Source organism: Ochotona princeps, chromosome 4 (genome assembly GCF_030435755.1).
Source record: "Ochotona princeps isolate mOchPri1 chromosome 4, mOchPri1.hap1, whole genome shotgun sequence".
NCBI classification, from domain to species: Eukaryota; Metazoa; Chordata; class Mammalia; order Lagomorpha; family Ochotonidae; genus Ochotona; species Ochotona princeps.
The window spans coordinates 1,169,063-1,192,562 of NC_080835.1; the positions used below are offsets into that span (position 1 = coordinate 1,169,063).

A 23,500-nucleotide genomic window follows, 5' to 3' on the forward strand; every position below is an offset into this window, starting at 1 on the left:
CCACGCCCCCTTTTTACCTGTGGCACGCCCACAGACATTCCAGGGCACCACGTGACTGACAGCTGTCACTCACATGAGGCCCCACCCACTCTCCACCCCCCTGCACAGAGTCTCCACCTTCTAACTAGAAGGGAGTGCTTCCGGCAGGTGTCCACGCTCTTGGATGCCTTTCCTGGGTCAGGGGCGGGGCCTAGCCTCCACACCCCTAGGGCACGGTGCCCTGGAGTGGGCAAGTGCCACAGTGCAGCTGTCACAGCACTCCTAAGTTGGTGCAGAGTTCCCCAAATTTGGAGGGGCCCGGGGACAGGCGTGGAGGGGACGAGGAGGTGAGGGGACTAAACAGGCACTTCAGCTGGCACCCAAGCAGTTGCTGTGCTGGGCGGTGGACAGGCTGTCCCCTGCTGCCAGGGCCCACTGACCATGCACTCTCTCAAAGTGCCTCTCTCCATCTCTCCAGCCTCGGCCTCGTCCCCTACCACCTCCTCCTCGGCGCCTGCCCGGCTGGAGGGTCTGGGCACCTCAACCCGAGCACCCCCTGCTCTGGCAGCGACTGCTAAGGTTGGCACGGCCAGCGGATCATCGTCCGGGCAGTTTCGTCAGAGGGTCTTGGGCACCAGCGACTCCCCCGTCCTCTTCATCCACCGCCCGGGAGCTGCAGGGACTACGCAGCGACTAGAGTACAGGTAAGGGGGGTGTCTTCCCTGGGGACCCTCCCCTGTGTGTGTGTGTATGTGTGGAGGGGCTGCAGTTGGCACTCCCCAGGGGTGGGTTGGGGCCTTGGGCAGCTACCAGGGTCGGGGTCCCTGAAGGAAGGGAAGACTCCCCTGTTGCTGGGGTCCCAGGAGTGGCCTGAGCTTTGGGGGGGGGGCTGTCATGGGGGACTGTGGTGCAAAGCTAGAGCCTTTTATGGAGAAAGTGTCTCCCTTCAGGGGCCCACAGAATGTGAGGCGTCTCAAGGCTGCCCTGCCCTTCCCAGCAGACACCCCTCTCTGTCCCTGCGAGTGTGAAAGGAAGGGGTTTTCCTGTGGGTTAGGGCTCCCCTTCCTGCACCCCCCACTCCAATCCCCAACACCAATTTGTGTGGAGGGGCTGCCGGCAGGCTGGGTTGGTTTGGACATTTTTTCTGTGTGTGTGGTGTGTGTGTATGTTAACACCACTTTAACAGTGAGGCTTCCGGGCTTCCGCTTCCCCAACTCCTGACCACCATGGAGAAACTGCACAGAAAACACGTGAAGGACGTGGAGTCCTTGAAGCCCCTCCTGGTGGGGGTGGGCGTGGAGACAGGAACACGGGTTTCCTTTGTCCTGGTGCCCAGAGCCCGCGTTGATGCGGGGGGGCTCAGCCGCCCCTTTGGTCTCCCAGTCCCTGCTTGCTCCACCCAAAAGGGACGGCTGCAGGTGGAATTCAGACTTGGCCAGTTTGGGTTGTAGCCCCTGGCGACAGGCCTTTTGTGTGCCGCCTCCCCCTCCTAGGCAGCAGCCCACCCCTCACTGGGCAAGGGTCTCTGTATTGGCTCCTTCCTGTGTGTGGCCACAAGAATGAAGCCTGGCTCCTAAGGGGCTTCTGGGTCTTTCTTTTCTAATTTCTCCTATGTTGTTTGGAAAGGGACAGCTGGGCAACTGGGCAGCTGGACTGAGAGTGAGGGGGCAAGCCCTGGCAAGGTGACCTTGAGGTTCCTGTCCTCACCCCAGCAGGGGGCTCGGGGGTCCTGGACAGAGGCAGCTCAAAGGAACCTGCTTGGCTTTCCCCAGGGGCCGTGTAGTCACAGCTGAGCTTGTGTGTGAGGAGGCCGACTCCAGCCCAGAACCTCAGGGCCCGGCACCTGCTGCTGCTCAACCCCCGGCCCAGCCAGCCCCCACGCCGGAGCCCCAGCAGGCCAGGGTCCCCCGAGAGCCCAGCCCGGAGGTGGGCTGCTGTGGCCTGTGGCCCAGGCGTGCCCACTTGCAGAACTGAAGTTGACAGCCAGCCCCAGCAGCGGCCCCCTCTCCGGAGAGGTAAGTGCTTCCAGTCTGGCGGGGCCGAGGACTTCACAGCAAACCAGGATCGTGCAGGGGTCTGGGGTTGTAATACAGACTGGGGCTTCTCCCCTCCACACTCTCACACACCTCCCCCCTGTGCAAGGAGCCAGCCCAGACTGGGAGGGACTGGGGGCAGGTTGAATCCCAAAGCGGGCAAGGGAAATCCAGCTGGGTGCCCCCGTGTTTCTTCCAGGGTCAGGGCTCGGGGTGGCCACCGCAGGCTCCAGGCCGTCCTCTCTTCAGCAGCGTCCAGGGTCCTGGGAGGAGAGCTCCTGGCAGACCAAGAGCAGCAGCTGGACGCAGGGGAGACTGCAGCCTGCAGCCGGGACTGGGGGGCCCAGGGGAGCTGGACTAAGCCGCAGTGTGAACCTGGGGCCCAGCCAGGCTACAGGGACAGAGGGGCCTCAGACCCCCAAGCAGGTCACAGGCTCAAGCCTTCTGGCTGTGGCCAGTTTAACCACCTAGGCCTGTAGGCCACTGGTGCAGTTCCCTGGCCTTGGGGTTCCCTGTGAGCCTGCGCCTGTGTGGGGGTGGGGGGCTGCTCCAGGGGCCTGGGCCACAGCTGCCTTGGACCCTGCCCCCTGCCCCCTCGGCTCCTGTGTGGCTGTGCAGGTTCACTGGTCAGGTGTAGGGGCGGGGTGGGGGTAAGAGGCACTGTGTTGGGGGCCTGGGGGCTGAGTCTCCGGTGGCCTGACCACCTCGTCACCCCCCGCCCCACGGAGCCTGCCTGCAAAAGGGCGGCACAGGTGTCCCCTCACACGGCTCGCACTGCTGCGCCCACCCCAGCCAGAAGCCCTGAGGGTCTGCACCCGCTAGTGCAGGCCCCCAGACAAACCGGCAACCCGAGGCTGTCCTGGGCTCGGCCCCCTCCCCTGGCACCCCTTCCTCAGTCGGTACGTACTGGATTGATCAGCCTTTGGAGACCGGAGCGGCCGGGCGCCGCTGGCGGGTCGGATTCGGGGTCCCTGCCGGCGGCCCTGCAGGAGTCCTGCGGGCGCGTCCCTCCAGCTGCGCGGAGACCCCGCGCCTCGGGGCCCGGGAGCGCGGCGCAGGGCGCGGGAGGGACACTCGGGGGACCCTCGGAGGTCGGGGCCGGGGCCGTGAAACGCCGGGCTGGGTCCCAGGGACGGGGGGGAGCGGCCGAGGCCCAGCCCGAGCCGGGGGAGGGAGCCGGGCATGCAGACGGGCCCCTCGGCCGGCCGGGGCGGGCGCGAGGCGGCGAGGGGCTCCGGGCGGCGCGGGCGCGAGCGGCCGCCGGCTGGGGGCGCGGGCCGGGCGGGCCGAGGTGAGTCCGGCGGCCCCGGGCCGGCTCTGTCCCCTGGGGCTCCGGGGCCGCGGGTCGGCGTCCGGAGGGGAGGCCTGCGGGCGCGGGGCTGGGGCAGGCCGTCCAGAGCGGCGTGGCTTGGGGCTGCGGCTCCCAGCGCCCACCCCCGGCCCGGGGAGCCCCCAGCCCCGCCACGTGCTCGGGGCGCTGGGAGGACCCTTCCTCCGCGGGCTGGGGGGGACGGGAGTTGGGGGGCGGCCTGGCGGTGGCGGCTTTTGAGCCTTAGGGTGGGCCATCTGCCCCGGGCTCCCGGCTGCCCCTGCAGTCACTTTTGACTAAATATGGCCAGGGCTCAGCTGGCAGCTGGTGGCGGTGGACATGTGTGCCCCCCGCCCTCCCGCCCTGTCAGGGGCCCAGCCGTGCCCTCCGAGGGTATGGCTCCGCCATGGGCACCACAAGGTGACCTCGGCCAGCACCCTACTTCGCTTAGTGCAGGCGCACCCAGGGGGAGACTGGCTGCTTCAGGGCACAAAACGGACGGAGATCCCCAGGACACCCCCACTTAAGACCCTGGCACTAGGTTTGTCGCGGCCAGCTTAGGAAGCCAGTGCCTGGGGAAGGTGGAGGCCCTGGGCGTGAGGGGGTGACGGCAGATAGGAACTGCCTTCCTTGCTTTGTCACCCCCAAACACAGGGGTCTCCCTCGGGTGGGCTGCTCGGCCAGGCTCCCTCCCCACCCAGGCGCACCAGGGGCTGGCCAGAAAGCCTGGGAGTGTGTGTTCTGGGGGAGGGGGCTACACTGGGAGGGGGAGCTGGGCCAGATGTTCTTGGAATGGGATTGGGGTGATTGGTGCTGACTGGAATCCGAAGGGGGAACATTCCCCATGTGCCCTGGGCTCCGGGTGGAAATGGGCTGTTTTTCAAGCTGGTGTGTGTGTGTGTGTGTGTGTGTGTGTGTGTGTGTGTGTGTTGGGGGGGTTCTCAGTGTCTTGCCAAGCTCCCGTGAAAGACACGTCCCAGCCCTGCCTGGGTGCCCGCACCTGTCCAATGGCATTAACCCCTGCCTTCCCGAGACGCCCCATGCCAGCCAGAGAGCTCTCTCCATGGGACAATAGGGCAATAGCGCGCACAGGGACTGGCTCCAGGACCCTCGGCCAGCGTGCTGGCCCTAGCCGGCTCTGCTCCCTGACAGCCCCCACACCCCACAGGTCCCCCCGGGAGGCTGTCCGCACCCTAACAGGCTTGGCCCTGAGCCGCCGGCCTCTTCGGCGCCTGCGTGCGCGCTCCAAGGCAGCCGGGCTTTCCCGCAGCCGGGCCGCTGAAGTGTTTTCTGGAGACTCCTCAGAGAAAGCGAAAAAAGCTTCGGCAGCCCAGTCACCTGCGGCTCCGCCATGCCTCTCTTGCACCCCTTTTATTTTGGGGGTTTCTCTCCATTTCTGTCTCCTTTTCCACGTTACCAACACGAAACGGGTTTCGCCGTTTCTTTGAAGTCTGGAGACAGCCGGAATGGCGCGCGCAGAGCGCTCGGGCGAGCGAAGGGTGATCGCTGGGGGTACCCCGAGCCCCCAGGCCCAACTAGGGACAAGCCTGCCCCCGGCGGCGGCCCGGGCCGCGGCTTCGCCTAGGCTCGCAGCGCGGCGGCGCGTGGGGCGCAGGGGCAGCGGGGAGCCCGCGGGCCTCGGCGGCGGCTACGGCCCAGAACGCCCGAGGCGCGGGCGCAGCGCCGCGGCCCCGGCGGCCCCACCGCGCTCCGATCCGGCTCGGGCCGACGCCGCAGCGGAAGCGCTGACAGGGCCCAGAAGGGCCAGAGCCGGGCCAGATAGGTTGGGCAGGGCGCGTTCCGGAGCGCCCCGCGCTTACCTGCCCGCACCCTCGCCCTGGAGCCGCCGCCGCGCGCCCGGTGCCCGCGTCCCCCGGGGAGGGCGCCACTGCTCCGCGCGCCAGTCCCTGGCGCAGCAGATCCCGCCGGCGCGCGGCTTCTCCCGCTCCGAGAGGCTGCTTTCTGGAGCGTGGCCCCCACTTTTGGGGTTCCCCCAAAGCACCCGGTGACTTCCCTGCTTCCCTTCAGCTCGGAATCAGCTCTTGGTTTTGTGTTTTGTTTGTGTTTGTTTTTGTTTTTGCCCGAGATAGCTGTGAGCATTGCTCCCCAGATGCCCTCGCGTTTGTACAGGTTCCCACAATTTCTTGGGCATTTATTTCCTAACAGTTATCCCCCCCCCCAAAACCCACACCCGGCTCCCTCCAGTAGGACCCCCGATCGGCACCTTGCACCCGAGGTTCGCAACTTTACTTTTTCTAGGCCGTGCTGGACAGGCGCCCCAGCTCCTACATTGGCCTCGGCGCGACCTCCAACTCGGCTTTTCAAAATTAAACAATGACACCCCCTCCCACCCCCACCCCCGCTCCCCGGGGCCAGGGACCAAAATTCCTCTGACTCCTTAAACCTGGGTAGTGTTTCCTTGACATTTAGGAATTGTTTTCCCCAAAATTGGGGGTATTAGGTTTAATGTAGCTTATGGGTGTTGGGTCCAACTTTTCTGGGCCCTGCTCCATGGCTCCCCACGGGGTTCACCCCCACAACTCTGTCCTCACCAACCTTGTTCTAAGATTTTCCCCTTCCCCGAGGGGGCTCCTGGTCCCCAGCACATTGAACAGACTTCCCAGGATCCTCCAAGTTTGGCCCCAGTGCCTGCCACCGCCCCAGCGTGTGGCACCCCTTACAGAGAGCCGTAAACTCCCCATCTCAAAGGGTCTGTCACAGAGACAGCCGTTTCTCCATCATGCCCCCAAACTCAGAATTTTTATATTCCCCCCTCCCTCCTTGGGTCAGGATCTTCTAGAAGCTTCCAGGGTACATATGTGCTGTGGCCTGGGGCACGGCAAGCACACGGCATTGCCCACATGGGGTTCCAAGGCTGCACCCACCCCAGGTGGCACAGGGTGTCCCCGGGTGCTGGGGAGTCGGTGAAGGCCCTTCAGGCATCAGGCTGTGTGTGTGTATGTGTGTGTGTGTGTAGGTCTCTGGGCCCCACATATTTGTTGCACATCCCGACATTCTGAATATGTTTTTTTTTTCTTTAAAGAAAGTAGTGAAATAGATGTGGACATTTAAAAATGTCCCAGTTCCCACCCAGTGACCACCAGGAACCAGAGCTTTCTAAAACTCAGCCCCTACACCCTGCTGCCCAAAGGGACCCCTCCCCACTCTGGACTTCTCTTGGAGTCCCTGGCAAGGTTGTGGGGGCCCTCACTCAATCTTGCCCTGGGGTCAGACAGCCATGCAGGTCCTGGCCACCCCTCTCCCCACACACACCCCACCCCCACCAGCCGGCCGGCTCCAGCAGTGCTTCCACTGTCCTGTCCCAGGCCCAGGCACCTAGGGACCCTGGTCCCTGTTCCCTAAAACCTGCACACGGACCCTCCCCAGGCCAGCAGCCCAGTACACATCCTTGCCCTGGTGGAACCCCATGTGGAAATACCATCTCCCAGCCCCCCAAAAGAAACAAAATTTTTTCTCCTCGTAAAACAATTGAGCTTTTATTGAACACTGATTTATAAGTCTTCTGACTGTGCGACCCCTACCCAAGTCCCCCAAAATGGAAACAACGTGGCCTAGTCTCCCTGCCCTACAACTGAGAGGCAGAGGCAGAGAGGCATCGCAGGGTTCCCTGGGTCCCTCAAACATCTCCATTTCGCCTGAAACTGAGGAGTGAGTGAGTGACTTCCACAGAGTCTCCTAAAACTCAGAGAGTTTTACTGGGGTTCCCCAAATGCAAACTTCATCCTAGAGGACCCCCCCTTTACCGTTTTACAAAAACGGATGCAAATCTAGCTGAGGGCGAGAAAGGCCGAGACTGCTGGTGCTTGTGGCTCCCCCAAAAGCACCGCTCACACTCTGGGGCCCCCGAATTTAGGCAGCTTTACGCGTGGCTGTAAAAAGACAGCATTGCCTGCGGTTGTAAAAAGACAAGTGCCCCCTCAGAGAGCCACAGCAGGGACCCTGCGGAGTCTGCGCCACCATAAGAGTGTGCCTGGGTCTCTAACGTAAGGGAGACACTGTGTGTTTTGATCCCTTCATCCCACAATTTTCAGCAGGGTGTTTCTCGGGGTCAGCCAAGTGTGCCAAACTCCTGCGTGGAGAATTTTCTCTGGTCCTGCAGGGACACCTACCTACCCCTTCCCCAAGCTGGCCCAGGATTCCCTGCTTGCCCCCAAGCCCACCCACCTTGGCGCTGGGAGGGAGGGAACCCTCCTTTCCACCCTGGGGTCCAGGAGCTGTGCTTCCTGCTGTGGCTCAGATTCCGCCATAAACCTTGGCTCCCACTCTGCCACGCAAACCACTCGGGGGCTCAGGATTGGGACCCTGAAATCTGGGCATTGTTCCCCGCGCAGCGGGCACTGGCTTTGGGCCTCTCTAAGTTGCCCCCCACCCAGCTACCCGTGCAGCTGAAGTTGGGGAAATTTTCCCCACCACCTTCCGCGGGTTCCCCAAGCCTGCTCAGGTCGGCCGCGCGCCCGCGAGTTCGTGGGCAGCGCGTGTCCCGCATCGAGGAAAGTGCTTGGGCCTTGCCCCACTTCCCCCCAAATTTGGACATTGTCCCCGCGCCTTCCAGAGGACTGGGCGTTGCCCCAGGACACTGGGGCCTGCCCCGGGGTCCCGCTCACCTTCAGCCGCGTCAGCGCTCGGCTTGCGGGTCCTCCTCGGCCGCCGCGGCTCCTCGTGCGCCCGCGAACGCAGCCCGCAGCCCCTCGCACGGTGAGCTCCCCGCCGCCCCGGCGGCTCCCGCCCTGCACCCGCCTCGGTCCGCACCGCGGGCAACCACGGCGGAGCTCCGCGCGGGGCGCGGGGCGCGGGAGGCGGCGGCCGGGCTCCCGCAGGCCTGGTGCCCCCAACCCCACGCCGGCTTTCGTTTGCTCCGTGCAGAGTGTGGAAGGCGCCTGGGGGCTGCAGGGCCCTGCGGCGGGCAGGGCGCTGGGGCTCCGGGACGCCGAGGAGCGGCGCCTGCAGCCCGCCAGGCCCTGGGGGGGGGTGGGAGGCGCGCGCCGAGCGCGGGCGAAGTGATTGATGGCGGAGCCAGGGGGCGAGCAGAGCCAGGGGGCGAGCAGGGCGCGGGCTTCCGCCGCCAGCGGCGGCCCCTGCCCTCGGCGAGGTGCGCGCGCGGCCGGGGCTGCGGGGGGCGGGAGGGCTCGCGGGGATTCGTGAGTGGGTTTTGAGTTGACGATCGAGAACGCTTGGTCTCACCCCGTCCAAACTCTCCAGGAGATGTTTTCCCCGGAACCCCAAATTGTCGTGGTGGCCCCCGGGGCCGAACCCGCGTCTACGCAAGTCCAGCGCACTGAGGACGGGGGAACCATTATCCGGCTGTTTTGGGTGGGCCCCCAAGGCGAGCTGCTTAGACGCGCCCCCGAGAGCCAGGTCTTGCAGGTAGGACGCCCGCCGCCCCTGCGGCCGCAGCCTTCCCGGGTCCCGCGTCTGACCCGGATCGCGCTCGGCTCCGCGGCCTTGCCGGCCCCTCGCACCTGGCGGCCGCCGCGCCTGCTCCGAGCTCCCGCACGGCACCGGGGGGCGCTCGGGATCCGGCTGCAGCTCGAGGTGCCGCGCGCACGGCTCCGCCCGCGCGGGCAGGTGGGGGCCGCCGAGCCAGCCGAGCAGAGCCCGCGCGCTGCCCAGCTGGGACTCCCCGCTGCTGACCTGGCGGGGAGTCACCTGCGCCCACCCGAGCCCCGCCGAGGCGCGCCCGCCGTGTGGGCCCGCAGCGGGGGGCGCGGACCCCCTGCCACCGCCACGAGCGCGGCCTCGGCCAGAGCCAGGGGTGGCGGTCAGCCGTGCTCGCCCTGAGCTCCCCCAACGCAGGCTAGCAGGGCGCGCGCCCTTGCACCCCGGAAACACGAGCAGGACCCCCCAAATTCTTTCGAACGGGGTTTCAGGATTTCACTGGCACTTGGCGCTTCCCTGCCCCCACCTCACCACGCTGCCTGGTTTCCGCGCACCCCCCGCCCCCCCCACCCCCGCCGATCGTCGCCCCCGGGGCTCTGGGGGGGCCCCCAGCCCGCCAGTTCCCCGCTCTGGCTCGAGTTGCGAGGGCGGTCCGGGGGCGGGGCGAGGGCCCCGCGGGCGCCCATTGGTGCGGGCGCGCGGCCAGCGGGGCCCGAGCGGGCGCCGAACCGCGGGGTGGCGCGGCTATAAGAGCCGGGCGTGGGCGCCCGCAGTTCGCCTGCTCTCCGGCGGAGCTGCGTGAGGCCAGGCCGGCGCCCGGCCCCCCCCTTCCGGCCGCCCCCTGCCGCCTGGCCCACGCCCGCCCGCGCTCGGCCCGCCAGCGCCTCCATCGGGCTGGCGGCCCCGCGTCGACGTCGCCCGCCGCCTCGCTGCTGACTCCCGTTCCGGGCGCCGTCGGCGGGGCCGCGCTCCGCCGGGCCTGCGGATCCCCAGCCGCCTCCTCGTCCATCTACCTCAACGCCCGTCCCCGCTTCGCCCGAGGAGGCGGTCCCCCCCGCAGGCAGTCCGGCTCGCAGGCCGCCGGCGTGGTCATCCCCCCCGCGCGCTCCCCGTCCCGGCCCTCCCCCGGCGCACTGCCGCGGACCCGCTCCCTCTCCACGCTGCGCCCCGAGCGGTCCCGGCGCCGCCACCGCTGCGCCCTCCCCGAGGCCCGGGCTCACGACGGCAGAGGGCTCCGTCGGCCCTGACCGAGCTGGGTGCCCGCGCCCGGGGAAACCTTCTCCTCTCCGTCCCCCTCCGCACCGTCCCCGGCCCCCCGACGTGGCGCCCTGCCCTTGGCTTCTCTGGGCACCCCATTCCCTCTCTACTGCCTCTCACCCCGGCCCCCGTCTTCTCCCGCTGCCTTCCCTTCGCTCCCTCCCGGCCCCCCCAGCCCCGCGCCTCCGACGCCCTCCCCACTCCACGTCCGCCCCCTGCCCCCGCCGGCCCCACGCGGGCCGTTTCTTGTTCTGTTTCTCTTGTAGCTGTCCTCACCCGCTGTGCTCCTGCCCGCCTCTCGCTGTCCCATCTCCAGCTCTCGCCCCGCTCTTCGGCCCCCCCCCCGCTTACGTTCACCCTGTCTCTCTCTCTGTCTCTGCCCCCTTCTGTCCTGCGTACAACAGGTGACCTCATTTCCCGACACCTTTTCCCCCCTAAAAAGTACAACATCTGGCCAGCCCCAGCCCCAAGACGGCCCGTCCTCCCTAAGCGACGAGAAGCAGTCCCATCCCCACCACGAAGCCATCTCCCCGTTCGGCCCCGTCGCCCATTCGGCCCCCGCGACGCGTTCCCGAGCGGCGCTGGCAGAGGAGTGCCGGCAGGAGGGCCAGGGCCCGCTGTCCGGTTCGCGACACGCAGCAGGGAGGTGGGCGGTGGTGGTGCCGGCTTTCAGGTAAGCGAGCGCACGGGCCGCCGAGTGTGCGGGGCGGGGCGCGGGACTCTGTCTCTGCGGCGCCAGGCCGCGCGCTCAGACGGCGGGCAGCTGGGGAGGGGGTCTGCGCCTTGGGAACCGCGGAGCGGGGTGGGGGCGGGGGGCTGTGAGCCGTGTACAGAGGCCACTTCCTGGTCGGCATTAAGGGAGGAAAGGGGAGGGCGATGCGGCTGGAAATGTGGGGGGACTTGTGCCGGCGGGCGGGGCCCCGCCCTTCCCCCTACCCCCCTCCCGCGCGGTGCTGGGTGATGGGGAGGGGGCGCAGGGACTCGGTAGGTTGACGCGGTGCCAACGAGGCTGCGAGAGGGAAACGGGGGGGCGGGGCCGGGTTGGAGCGCGAGAGGCCTGCCCGACCCCTCCTGGGCAAGCCCCAACCCCCTCCCACTTATGCACACCCCCTTCCTCTGTCCCCAACATTCCAAGTCGGAATCTGGGGAGAGGGGCCGCTCTTAAGGTTCAAAAGCACACAGAAGAGGGCTGTAGCCCCTGCTCTCGCCTGGAAGTTTCCATACATGGAGGAGGCGGAGAAATGCGCTCCCCCCTTCCCCCCTCCCGCCCTTGGCGCAACGCAGAGCTGGGCTGGGGGCGCAGGAGGAGCACGCCCCCTCCCCAGCGCGCGCTGCACTGCGCTGAGGGATGGTCCAGGCTGGCGGTTGGACTGGCTGGAACGAGGGAGGGGGCGGGAGCAAAAGGGGGCGGGGGGAGTGGTCAGCGGCGAAAGGGGTGGGGGGTAGGGTGGAGCCCGGGCTGGGAGGAGCCGGCTCGCACATAAAAGCGCAGGCACTGACCCGCTTGCAAACTGGACAGTGGCTTCTCCCCGGAGAGAGACCAAAGTCTCCTCTTGCTGCTGCTTCTCCTGCCGCTCCTCCTTCGTCGCTCAGCCTCCTACCCAGCCGCAGGTAACCAGGGCTGCCTACCGAGCCAGGACCCCTGCTGCCATTCGGCTCCAGCCTGGCCTGCCCTGCCCTGCCCTGCCCTGCCCGCCTGCCCGCCTGCCCGCCTGCCCCTGCGCACACGGGCCCTGGGCCCCTGCTGCTGGGCTGCGCTCGCTCGCACAGGGCTGTGCGTCCCTTCGCCTGCTCCTGCCCTCCCGCTCCCCTGCCCTGCCCCTGCCCTCCCACCTGGTCCCCTGCCTTCCTCACCTGCAGCCGGTGCCTTGGTCCTTGCCGGCCTCCGCGGGGTTTACGATGGGGGTGGAAGGGGGTTACCTGTTGGGGGAACACTGCGTACCTTCTCTGCAGCCCCTCTCCAGCTGCCTGGCAGGGGGATGCAACGGCCCCGGGGACTGACGGCAGCTGGGCGAGTTGGGGAAGGGGTGGCAGGGAGGTGGCTGGGTGGTGGGCAGCTGGTCCTGGTTTCCCTGTGCCCTTTACACATGATTGACGACCTCAAAACTCTCCCAGGCCTTCGGGAAAAGACCACACCACGTCGCTCCAGGGTTCCCTACGGGGGCAGCTTGCTGGGTTGCGCCCAGCCTCCGCGCCCTGGAGTGGGTGTGTCATAGGATGGAGTTGGGGTGCAGAATGCTAGAGTGGTCTACCCGTGGCTTCCTGCACCTCCCTGGCCAGTGATGCTGTGGCTGGTTGACGTGGGGGGGGGTCATGGAGTCAGGTACCCCGAGTGGGGAAACGGCCGGTGGTCTGGGAAGGACTCCAAGGCCCATCCCTGAGACCCACAAAAGGGGGCATTTGTCTTTTGATATGTTTTGGGGTGTCCGGGGCCAGTTGGCATGGAGGACTGTGGAGCCCGGTCCCTGAGTGTGCGTAGGTCGCTTTGGAAAGGAGGGGGGAGGGTAAGCGTTGGGCCAGCAGGACCCGCCTGGTACTGTGGTGCTGGGGTAGTGATGGGGGGAAGGGCCGGTCCCCCTGGAGTCCCCTGCTCAGCTGGTGGGGGAAGGGAGCCAGTCCTTGTGGATGCTGGTGCCCCGAGGTAGGCCATTGGTGATGGCCCGCCCCCATGATGTCACAGCAGAGCCAGGCCCAATGCCCCGTGCCGTGGGTGTGGCCCGCGGGGGGTCCAGGGTGTGCAGGTGGCCAGGGTCTCCGATGGCTCCCCTTGAGCGTGCCTGGAGGAGCCGGCACTCGCACTCACAGCCCCTTCTTCTCACAGCAGGCACCGATGGGGATCCCCATGGGGAAGTCGATGCTGGCGCTTCTCACTTTCTTGGCTTTTGCCTCGTGCTGCATTGCTGCTTACCGCCCCAGCGAGACCCTGTGTGGCGGGGAGCTGGTGGACACTCTCCAGTTTGTGTGTGGGGACCGCGGATTCTATTTCAGTAAGTATCTGGAGGGGGTGGGGCCCCCTGGGGTCTGGGCACCTGCTGTGTGCCACTCAGGAACTCACAGGGAAGGGGTCTCCTGGATGCCCCCTCCCCTTGGCAGCCGGCGGGGTGGGCGGCTTGGGCTCCCATGAAGGTGAGGGAATGCCCTGGGAGTGGTGGGGTGGGCGTCACATTTTTAGGAGGGTGGGTGTCTGGGAGCTTTGACTGTCCTTCCTCCTTCACCTTGGGGCCTGGGGTTCAGGGTGGGGCCGGACCCCTGTCCCCGCTCCCGGGCTCTGGCCACGTGGCCTCTTCCTCTGCAGCCCCCGCTTCCCCAGCCTGGCCGTCTCTCTCTCAAAGCGCTCCTGCTGCTGGACTCCCTTGCCTGTTGGGGCCTCTCGGGTGCCGTGCTGCCTCCCTCCCCGCTCCTTGCTCTGGGAACCACAGGGAGCAGCCGCCCAGCACGGGGACCCCCCGGAGCCGGGGCTCCCCCTCCCGCCCTCCCCCACCCCACCCGCGGGGACCCAAGCGAGCCAGCGTGCCGTGGGGGAGAGGGGGAAGACGGGAGAAGAGAAGGGAGTGGTTTCACGGGTCCCTCACTCCTCCCCTCCCGTCTTGTTCTCTCCTGCCCTATGCTCCCTCGCTCCGGGACTCCCTCTGGGCTCCCAGGCTGCGCTGGGTCCCAGTCCACTCCTGGGTGCACACCCTTCTTGTGTCCCCCCCCCCCCCGCTTCCAGTCCTGGGGGTTTCTGCCCAGCCAATGGGGGGTACCCCAGGAGAGGAGGAGGCAGGAGGCACCAGAGACTGCACCCCATTCTGTCTGTCTCTCTCCTGTCTGGGGCTCTTGCTCCCCTTCAGCCTGCAGGGTGGCGGAGGGTCTCTCCCCAGGGCCGGGGTGCTCATGTGGGCTTTGTTTCCGCCCTGTGGGCCTTCCAGGCCGGCCAGCCAGTCGCGCGACCCGCCGCAGCCGTGGCATTGTGGAGGAATGCTGCTTCCGTAGCTGTGACCTGGCCCTCCTTGAGACCTACTGTGCCACCCCCGCCAAGTCCGAGAGGGATGTGTCTGCCTCTACGACCGTGCTTCCGGTGAGGCCCTGGCCCGCGTTGGGGGGCTGGGCGGGGCAGCAACAACCCGCCACCTGGGGCACGTGCTGACGGCCCCCCTTCTCCAGGACAACCCCCCCAGGTACCCCGTGGGCAAGTTTTTCCAATATGACACCTGGAAACAATCCGTGCAGCGCCTGCGCAGAGGCCTGCCTGCGCTCCTGCGTGCCCGCCGCGGTCACCAGCTGGCCAAAGAGCTGGATGCCCTCCGGAAGGCCAAGCGTCACTGGCCTCTGCCAGTCCAGCCCGAAGACCGCACCCACGGGGCATCCTCTCCAGAAATTCCCAGCCATCAGAAGTGAACCAAATTGTGATTCTGCAGCCTGTGGCAGCCTCCTGGCCGGGGACACCACCACCGTCTCCTGGGGACATTACCATCATCTCCTCTGCTGACCGCTCTCTGGGTTTGCTCCCACCTCAGGCTCCTCCCCCCAGACCCCCTGCCCCGCCTCCCCAGGCAGGCTACTCCCTCTGTGCCCTCACCAATGGCCACGGCCTGGAAACCAGCACGCCTTCCACCGCGTGCCCCCAAATTACAGAGTCAAGAACGCTAGCCCCCCAATCGCCAAAACACAACATCTTCCCTCAAAAACAATTGGCTTTTTAAAAATACCAATATGAGATTCCTTAATGATTAAAACAAACACCAAAAAATTCGATTAGCTGAACCAATACCAAAAGCAAATTGGCACAAAAAAAATTGGCAAAATAAAGCAATTCGGCCCCCCCCCCAAAAGCTTTCTCCACCCCACCGGTCTTGAGTCACATTGGCTTGGACTCCAAGTCCGTGGGAGAAAGCCGGGGGACCCCAGAGCCCGCTGCGCACAGAGCAGCCGCCCCGACTCGTCCCCCAGCCCAGAGCTGCAGGGACCCACTAAGACCCGGGGAGGGCCCACAGCGTGAAAACAAAACTCCATGCCAGGTATCCACGCGCACATCTCACCGCCCACACAGGCACGCATGTGCACGCACTCAAGCCTCACGGACACACACTCGCAACGGACACACACCACCTCACACACTCACACACCTGCCGGTTCCTGGAGCTGTTTTCACGCTGTGGGCTCTCCTCTGGTCCCTGCTCCGCTGCCCACTGGGCCCTAAGCTGAGCCTCCTCCCCGAGAGGAAGCATATGCCAACCCTGGGCTGGGCCATGCCACCTACAGAGCCGAGCCACCCTCACAGCCACCTGAGGCCCATGGCCTCGTGGGCAGCTGGGGCGAGTCACGTGGCCAAGTATCACCCACCTGCCGAGTAGCCTGACCCCCAAGCTGTGTTCCTGGGAGAAAGATCTGGGGGATCCCCCCTACCGCGAGCACAGCAAGGGACTGTCCCTGCCAGTCTCCCCCTCCTGGGGGTTCTCTCGGAAACGGGGGGCTCCCCAGAAGGGGCAGCCTGGCAGGGATGGTGGGGAGTGTGGGAAGTCTGGAGGTTGGAGGGGTGGGTGGGGGGCAGTGGGGGCTGGGTGGGGGGAGTTTGGGGCGAGAGCAGCCCAGGGACCTTTGCGTCATCGGACAAGTCTGGAGGAACTAGCAGCAGTCTGCAGAATTACGGAGGAATTAGGGACCCAAATTCTACCACAGTCAATCTATCCCCCGCTTTCTTTCCTGGGGCAGGTGTCTTCCTTTTTTTGTTTTGGTTTGTTTTTTTAGTTTTTTGTTTTGTTTTGTTTTTTTGGTTTTTTGTTTTTGATTCCCACCCCCGGCTTTCTGCGCGCTCGAACTTCAAATTGAACTTCCTCCCCCGTAACAGGGGAGCAGCGACAAGCAATGACAAGCAAGCGAAGTGATCTCCGGCCACACCACCGCGTCCTGCTCTCCGCCATTTATCGTCCTTGATTTGGACTTTGCTCTGTCTCTGTTGCTTGGGTCGTGTTGAGAGTGGAGCCTCCCGGGGGTGGTGCTGGCCGTGGTGCCCCCTGGGAGAAGTCGGGGAATGGAGATGGGCCGCTCCTCAGCCTGGCCTTGGGGGGACAGTGGCTGGTCCCCTCGAGGTCCCAAGGGGTGGGGGGGGCAGTTGTGGCAGGGGCTCCTCAAGTGTCAGGAGGGTGCTCGGAGGTCACCGGGATGGGGCCCCCACCGGCTCATCGGTCGGTGGGGGGGAAGGGGAAGATGTGTGAGCCAAGGGACTCCACCCGGCGGGAGCAGGTGACCGCCTTCCAAGCACTTGAGGACCCTCTCCCTCTGCCTCAGGAACAGCTTGCCCACCCCTCGGCACCCTGCCTCGTGCCCAGGAGGCCTGCAGCTCTGCACAACCTCCTGGGACGCAGGTGGGGCGAGGTCGGGGAGCAGGGGAGGTCAGGAGGGCCTGGCCCTGCGGAGCAGGAGAGCTGCCCAGGTCTGTCCATCAACCGGGCGTGTCGGGACCCCAAGAGGCCCACGGGTCTGGCGAAGCCGCCGCAGCCACCTCCACGCGGCGCCTAAGACTGAGGCGGAGACCCTGGCGGCTGGGAGGTTTACCTCACCCCCACCCGTGCCCCCAGTGCAGCCCCCCCGCCCGCCAGTCCCACCAGCAGGCTGGAGGCCCGAGGCTTCCAAGGTCCCGGCATTGGGGCAGGTGCGACCCCGGGGGTCGTCAGCACCTGCCCAGCCCTGGCATAGGGGGTCTTAGCTAGTGCCTGCTGAATGGGCCCATTTGGAACATTGGATTGGCACCCAAAGAGCAAAAACGGTCAGAATTGGAGAACCCAGATTGGCCTAAAATCCAAAACGGCTCCGAGGCACCCCAAATTGCTCGCCCAGTCGGCCGGACCCCCGCCCCAAACACTAGTTCTTGCCTTGGAGGGGCGTGGGGTTTCGGAGGGCTCTGGCCGAGCTCTCTCTGTGCCCCCAAGTTAGCAGCTCTCCCCTGGGTCACTGCCATCTGACCCGGGCCACCTGCCTGACCTCCCGCGCCTTGTCACGGCCCTCCATCTTGTCTCTTCCCCCAACACCGTCTTCGGCAGACCCCCCTCTGGGGTCCCTCCCTTCACCATCATCCGAAGACCCCCCCACGCGCCAAACACCCAGTGCCTCTCCCATAGTGGTGCCTGTGTTTGCCTCTGCCCGGCCCCTTTAACATGCTCATCTTTCTGGCAAAATCCAGGGCTTGGGTTTTGTCTAACCTGTTACGCTCGCGATCCCAATAAAGCATTTAAAATTCTTTCTCGAGTCCTCTACCTCGTCACTTGCGGGTTGGCTGAGGGGCACGAGGGGGAGGTGTCAGGACAATGAGAGATGGGGTGTTGGTTCTCTGCCACTTCATCCTTCCCAACCTTGCGGAGGGAGGGGTGGGCTGGGCAGCCCCTAGAAACTTCTGGAACGCCAGTTGGAGATAGAACTTGGGGCCAGTTTTCTGTGCAGTTTCCCTCTCTCCCCCCACCCCACCCGGGGAATTAGGAGTTGCATTTGACAGCACTGGTACCTCCCAGGGCTCAACCCTGCACCCACCTGTTCCCAGCGTGTTGGCCTCTGACCCTGGGGCCCTTGGCCTGGGTGGGAGGGAGGAGCCGGCCCCTCAGATGCCTGAGGCATACGCCACAGACCACCCCCCCAACCCTGGGCCCCACTTTGGTATAGGCTTGTGTGTGTGTCTGATCACCCCACTGAGGGTGGGGGCTGGGGAGGTGGCCCTGGGCGGGCCCCAGGTGCTACGTGGCATCTGGAGGGAAGCCCCACCCTACCATGAGGGTGCCGGACGGGGGGCGGAGAGGTGGTCAGCTTCTGTGACCCTGGGTGGCTGGCTCACTGCACGTCTGCCCACAGCTCCCAGGCTGCCCGCAGCCATGGGAGGGGTCTGCTGGAGGAGGCAAGTGGGGCTGGGGTCAGGAAGGAGCAGAAGGGACGTGGAGTCCTGGGTTTCCTGTGGAGCCTCTGACCGGTAGAGCTGGGGCCGGCGGCGGGGTGCTGACTTGGCCTGTGGTGTGTTGAACGCTCAGCTCCCACGTGGTCCTCAGTCACCCCTCCCACCCTGTGGGTGCTGCTTCCCCGCTGGGAGCCCCCTGCAGCCCCGAGCAATTCTGACCAAGCCCCAGAGGAGCTGGGTTTGGGGCTGGGGGCTCCTGTTCCAGCCACAGCTGTCACAGCGGCCATGTTCTCTGCCTGGACCTGGGCCTGACTGTGTGGGCTCAGGTCACCCCAACGCTGGTATCCTATGCCACCCTGCTCTCTCAGGCTGCCCCGCCCCTGAGGCTCCCGCTTTCCAGTGCAGGCCTTCCCCCCAAGCCCGGCTGGCACCAGCTTCCAAGCCCACTCACTGCCACTGATGCTCTCGACCCCTGCTTTGAGGGACCCAGCCTCACAAGAGTTGGGGAGCTGCCTCAGTCCTGCTTTCCTCTCCCTGCACTGGAAATTCTCAGTGGGTTCCCGCAGCAGCCCCCTCCAGTCCTACCCCATCCACATATCCAGCCATCCATCCATCCATCCACCTACCTGTCCACCCACATGTCCAGCTACCCATCCACCTACTCAACCACCCACATGCCCACCCAGTCATCTGGCCACCACCCACTCACCCACATACCTGTCCACCCACACATCCAGCCAGTCACCCACCCACTCAACTGCCCACATGCCCACCCACTCACCCACCCACCTGCCTGTCTACCCAGCCACTCATCTAGCCACCCACCCACTCACCCTTCTGCATGTCCACCCACCCACCCATCCAGCCACCCATCCCTCTAGTGCATGCTCACCCACCCACAAATGTGGGGGCGCTGCCCACGTCCAGGATACCCTAGGCAGAGCTGAGAGCTTGATGTTGTGGAGTGAAGGAAGCAGGCAAAGGGTACCCTCTGCCCCTGCAGGCAGGATGGGCCTCGTGTACAATGCTGCAAGGGGGCAGAGAGCAAGGGGCCGGACAGAGGTTGTGGGTTCTGCAGGGCAGAGGCATGCTACGGCAGGAGCCAAGGTGGGTGTGAGCGCGGGGCCAGTGTGGAAGGTGAGGCTGATGCCTCAGGAGGGGTCCCCTGTGGCCGGGCTCTGCAAGGCTCCTGTGAACGGGAACTTTAGGAAAGGGTCTTGTGGGGAGGGGGTCAGTGGACGAGTTCTTGAGGACATCACATTGGCCTGAGAGCAGGCCAACTCCCCAGAGAGAGCAGGAGGGGGAAGGCGGCACTCGGCCAGGTGACGTGGAGGCAGCCAGGAGGCCTGGGGCTGCCTGGAACAGGAGGGGCATAGGAAAGGCGCTGTCCCCGAGCCTCAGGGGTGGGCATGGTCCTGCTGGTCCCTCAACCCCATCTAGCTGGCCTCCTGGACCACGCCAGTGTCCTGAAGCTGGTTGCATTAGGGTGCCCTAGCTGGCATCCATTGCCACGCCCTGCCCTGCTGCCTCCCGGCGTCTCCTGCCCACACTGGTCTCCCTGACCAGGCAGTACTCCGGAGGTTGACTGGACTGTGGTTTAGCATGTTTAAAACCAGCCCCATCCCATATGGCCACTGGTCCGAGCCCTACATGTTTCACTTCCCATCCAGGTTCCTGCTGATGCCCCTGCAAAGGCAGCAGAGGATGGTCCAACTGCTTGGGCCCCTGCACCCACGTGGGACACCCGGAAGAAGCTCCTGGCTCCCGGCTTCGGATCTGCCCAGCCCTGACCATGCGGGGAGTGAGCCAGTGGATGGGGAATCTTTTCCTCCTTCCCCCTGTTTACCCCTGCCACCTAAACCAATAAATGTAAAAACTAAAAAAAGATACAGGGACCCCCTAGCTTCCTGGCTGCTCCCCACAGGGAGCCCCCCCATAGCTCCCACCGTGCGATGGGGTCAGGTTCTCAGGCTCCTCAGCCTGGGTCCTGGCCCCTGGCCCAGGCTTCACCTGGGAAACCCCACGCAGGCAAGCGGATGTCTGCTATTGATAGTGGGTCAGCATTGGGGCCAAGGGCCTGCGGCCCAAAATGCTAGCCGCTGTGGGCACCAGACGCCTGCAGCCGGCCTGCCCCGCCCTCGCATCCCATCACCACTATCCTCTCTGTGCCTCTCTCCCAGTCTCATGGAGCCCTCCTCACCTGAGAGGCCTCCCCATCCTCCAGTCCCAGGCTCATTCCTAATGCAGCCCATGTCCACCTGCCCAGCTGGCCCTGGGTCCCAGCGCACCTGTCCTCCCGGGCATCTTGCTAGCGGGTCTGCACGGGTACACCTGAGGTGGATGTCTTCTGTCCCCCACTGCCGGCTGACAGCACCGTCCCCAAATCCCAACTTTGGCCTCTACCTGCTTTGTGGGGCCCTGGCCCTGCCCAGCCCCCTCTGGGCCTGGCTGGCCTGGCAGGGCGGCGGCCTCGGGCCTCATTAGGGCAGCCTGCAGGCTCTCTCCCTGTCCCAGCCCCAGCCAGCCCGGGCCTCAGCCGGCCAGAAACCAAAGAGAAAATGCCTGTTTATGCCAGTTATGCCGAAAGCAAAACAGTTTGTGGTTTGTGACCCAAATTTTTTTGCCTTTTTTTTTTTTTTTTCAGAACATAACAAAGCCCAAGACAGTTGGGTCCCCGCCCCCGCCCTCCCCTGGGCAGTCAGCGTCGATCTGTTTACGCCTTTCTTTCCTGTGGCCCTGGTGCTGGGCACTGGGCGCTGGGCGCCTCAGAGCCAGGAGAAGACAGGCCTTGGGGCCCAGCAGGGGATGGGAGAAGCGGGTGCGTCTCCCCGCAGGTGGGAAGAATCCACAGGGCCCTGGACAGGAAAGGACGGCAGGGGAGCTGGAGGGCCATGGCCAACGCCATCTGCACCTCTTTCCAAGGACAGGTGCCTGGATCCACACAGCCCACCTGCCCCGGGCCCTGTCCTGTCCTGTTATCCCCCTCTCTCCCCTAACTGCCCAGCTAAGCCATGGGGCACCCACCCAGAGGCCACCCACCCAGAGGCCACAGGCTGGACCAAGCAAGCACAGAGGGAAGTATGAGGGAGCTCTAGAACTGGAGGAGGGCAAGGAGGATCCCAGGGTGCCAGACGGCCTTTGCCTGGCTGTCCCCAACAGGAGGCCGTGGAGCTGGTGGGACAGCAGGGTCCTCTTTATCCCCATTCTGCAAGGCTTCCTCCCTTCACTGGCTCTAACACCTATGCCTGCGGTGGCTGCTGGGACCCCTCGCCTCCTGCCAGCCTGAGCAGTCGGTCACAGATCCATACATGCCCAGGGGTTCTGGCAGAGCTGCCACAAGCTCCTGTCCCTAGCAGGGCGTTCTGGGCAGGGGACAGCACACAGCCCTGGTTCCTCCCAGTGAAGCCACAGGTGCACAGCGATGTGGAGATGGGGCGAAGCATAGAGAAGGTCCAGTGTAGAGCCAAGCTGTTGAACCCTGGGCCACACAGTGCCAGGCCTGAGGGTGCTGGCTGAGGAGCCGGTGAGGGGCTCTGGCAGGCATGGGTGTGGGTGGAAGGAGCTGTCCCCAGAAGGCTGGCCGGGAGCATCCCTTGGCCTCCTCTGTGCGGGCCTCCTGGCCTCCGGTCCATCAGGAACGGCTGTGTCTTGGAGCAGGAATTCTAGCTATTTGGTTGCCAGCCACTCATGGCCAGGCTCTGATCGGGCCCACTGGTTCTCCAAAGAGCCGGGGAGGGGGAAGGGAGACCACTGAGGCCTCCCTCCACACAGGCCCAGAGGCCTGCGTCCTCCCAGCCATGTCGGGACGGGGGTCAGGGGAGAAGCAAGGCTCTCAAGGCCTCTCCTGTGTGGAGTGGGGGAGGGGAGCTGGGTTACAGCAGGTGAGCTGGCCTGATCCCTTAGCCCTGAGTGGGCTGAGGCCTGGGGACAGGGTGGGGCAGCCACTGCCCTCCCAGCCCTTGGCTCTGTGTGCCTTCAGGGCTCCCACTAGACACAGTCACAACACATGGGCATCCGTGGCTTACCTCTGCCCTACTCTGAGGGTTCTTTCCTTCTCTGCTCAAGCAGTGCTGGGCACCGTACAGGACCCTGTGCCCACAGACAGGGAAGAGGTGTCACAGGACCACAGTGTGGGTGGATGGATGGAGGGGTGGGTGGTGGGATGGACAGAGGGGTGGGTGGTGGGATGGATGGAGGGGAGGTGGGGTGGATGGATGGATGGAGGGGTGGGTGGTAGATAGATGGAGGGGTGGTGGGTGGTGGGGTGGATGGACGGAGGGGTGGGTGGTGGGATGGACTTACTGGTGAGTTGGACAGCACATCTGAAAACCGGAGTAGGTGTGAAGATGGGAGGAGATTCCGTCAGGTGCCAAGTGAGCAGTGCATGAACGTGTGGGAAAGATGAGCAGATGGACAGGTCGGAGTGTGTGTATGGTGGCCATGTGGGAACTGCGAGTCTGCTCTAAGTTGGTGAGCATCTGTCTGGGTTCTCATCTGAGGTGTCCAGGGGGAGATGAGAGGAGAGAGCCGGGGACTGGGCCACCCCCGCCCCTTGTACTGACACAGCTTCAACAGTCTGGATTGTCACCAAGGGTGAGACACGGTGGGGCAGTGGCACTTCAGGATCTTGTTTGAGTGAATGTTGATCCAGTAGCTCCCTGAACAGGCCTGTCTGTCGGTGAACAGATCGCCAACCGAGTTAGAAAATCCAGCCCAGAGAGGCATGGGACCCAGGAGCCTTACGGGCGAGAAGGCTTCAAACATTAGTGTACGAAGCCTCGCTCGTGTTGTGTGTCGGAGGAAAAGCCTGCAGTCTGAGGTCATGGATGGAGATAGTCACGAAGCGTGTCGGCGAAATTAGCAAATTAAATCCAGGAGTGAAGTACCAAGGCTCAAGCACACGGAGTTTCCTTCCAGGAATGCAAGGGTGATCCAACGTGTGGACAATTCCGTCACGACCGTGAGAGGACCAGCCCACAAGAGCCGAGACCACGTACTGACAGTGGCAAGTGCCCAACACACGGCCAGGGGTTGGGGAGGGACGGACAGCAAGCTCCCCTCACACGGCTGATGTCCTCCTGGCTCCGTGGCATCCCGCCAGCCTCAGGGACGGCCCTCTCACGATGCCCACTCGATCTCCGCTTCTTCCTGGCAGACACTCCTGAGGGCTGGCTAGCTCCAGGAACCCACAGCTAGCCGGAAGCTCCTTTGGCACTGCGACATTAGGGATGGCACGGCTCCCACGGACCCACCCCCAGCCCATAGCCACTCTTGACACTGAGTCATCAGCCAGCCCGCACCACCCAAGGGCATTCCACGACTGGAACAGGAGCCTCCTTCTCCAGGGAAAGGGTACCACACGGAGGCCAGGTCTGAGCCAACCAGGAGAGGAACAGGAAGGGACAGCAGAAGAGGCTGTGACACAGAAGCCACAACCCAAGTATCCAGAAACACGAGGTGTTCAAACACACAGACAAGGTGAGCGCTTGCTTTGGGGTCAAGAGGCCTCTTGATGAGGGCGCAGGGCGGTGGCACGGCAAGCTAAGCCTTTACCTGCAGCACCCACATCCCACAGGACCCCAGTTTGAGTTCCGGCTGCTCCACTTCTGAGCTAGCTCCCTGCTTGTGTCCAGGGAAAGCAACAGAGGACGGCCCAAGTGTTACGTC

At 65.0% G+C, this 23,500-nt stretch overlaps 2 protein-coding genes across 7 annotated transcripts in view; one reads left to right on the top strand and one right to left on the bottom strand.

The window, feature by feature from the left end:
* The window catches only part of MRPL23 (mitochondrial ribosomal protein L23), a 262,071-nt gene that overhangs the window by 168,717 nt on the left and 69,854 nt on the right, over nt 1-23,500 (bottom strand). The window lies entirely within an intron of this gene.
* IGF2 (insulin like growth factor 2) lies at nt 8,460-14,371 on the top strand. 6 transcript variants are annotated; one of them, XM_058662670.1, is made up of 5 exons: nt 10,524-10,648; nt 11,495-11,586; nt 12,797-12,962; nt 13,875-14,032; nt 14,119-14,371. In XM_058662670.1, exons 3-5 carry the CDS (start codon nt 12,806-12,808, stop codon nt 14,350-14,352), a joined length of 549 nt encoding a protein of 182 aa, XP_058518653.1. In that variant the 5' UTR covers nt 10,524-10,648; nt 11,495-11,586; nt 12,797-12,805; the 3' UTR covers nt 14,353-14,371. The 6 variants fall into 6 exon arrangements, with proteins under 6 accessions (XP_058518651.1, XP_058518650.1, XP_058518648.1 ...); XM_058662668.1 differs by lacking the exons at nt 10,524-10,648; nt 11,495-11,586 and adding an exon at nt 8,460-8,706 and having other exon boundaries at nt 13,884-14,032; XM_058662667.1 differs by lacking the exons at nt 10,524-10,648; nt 11,495-11,586 and adding an exon at nt 8,465-8,706.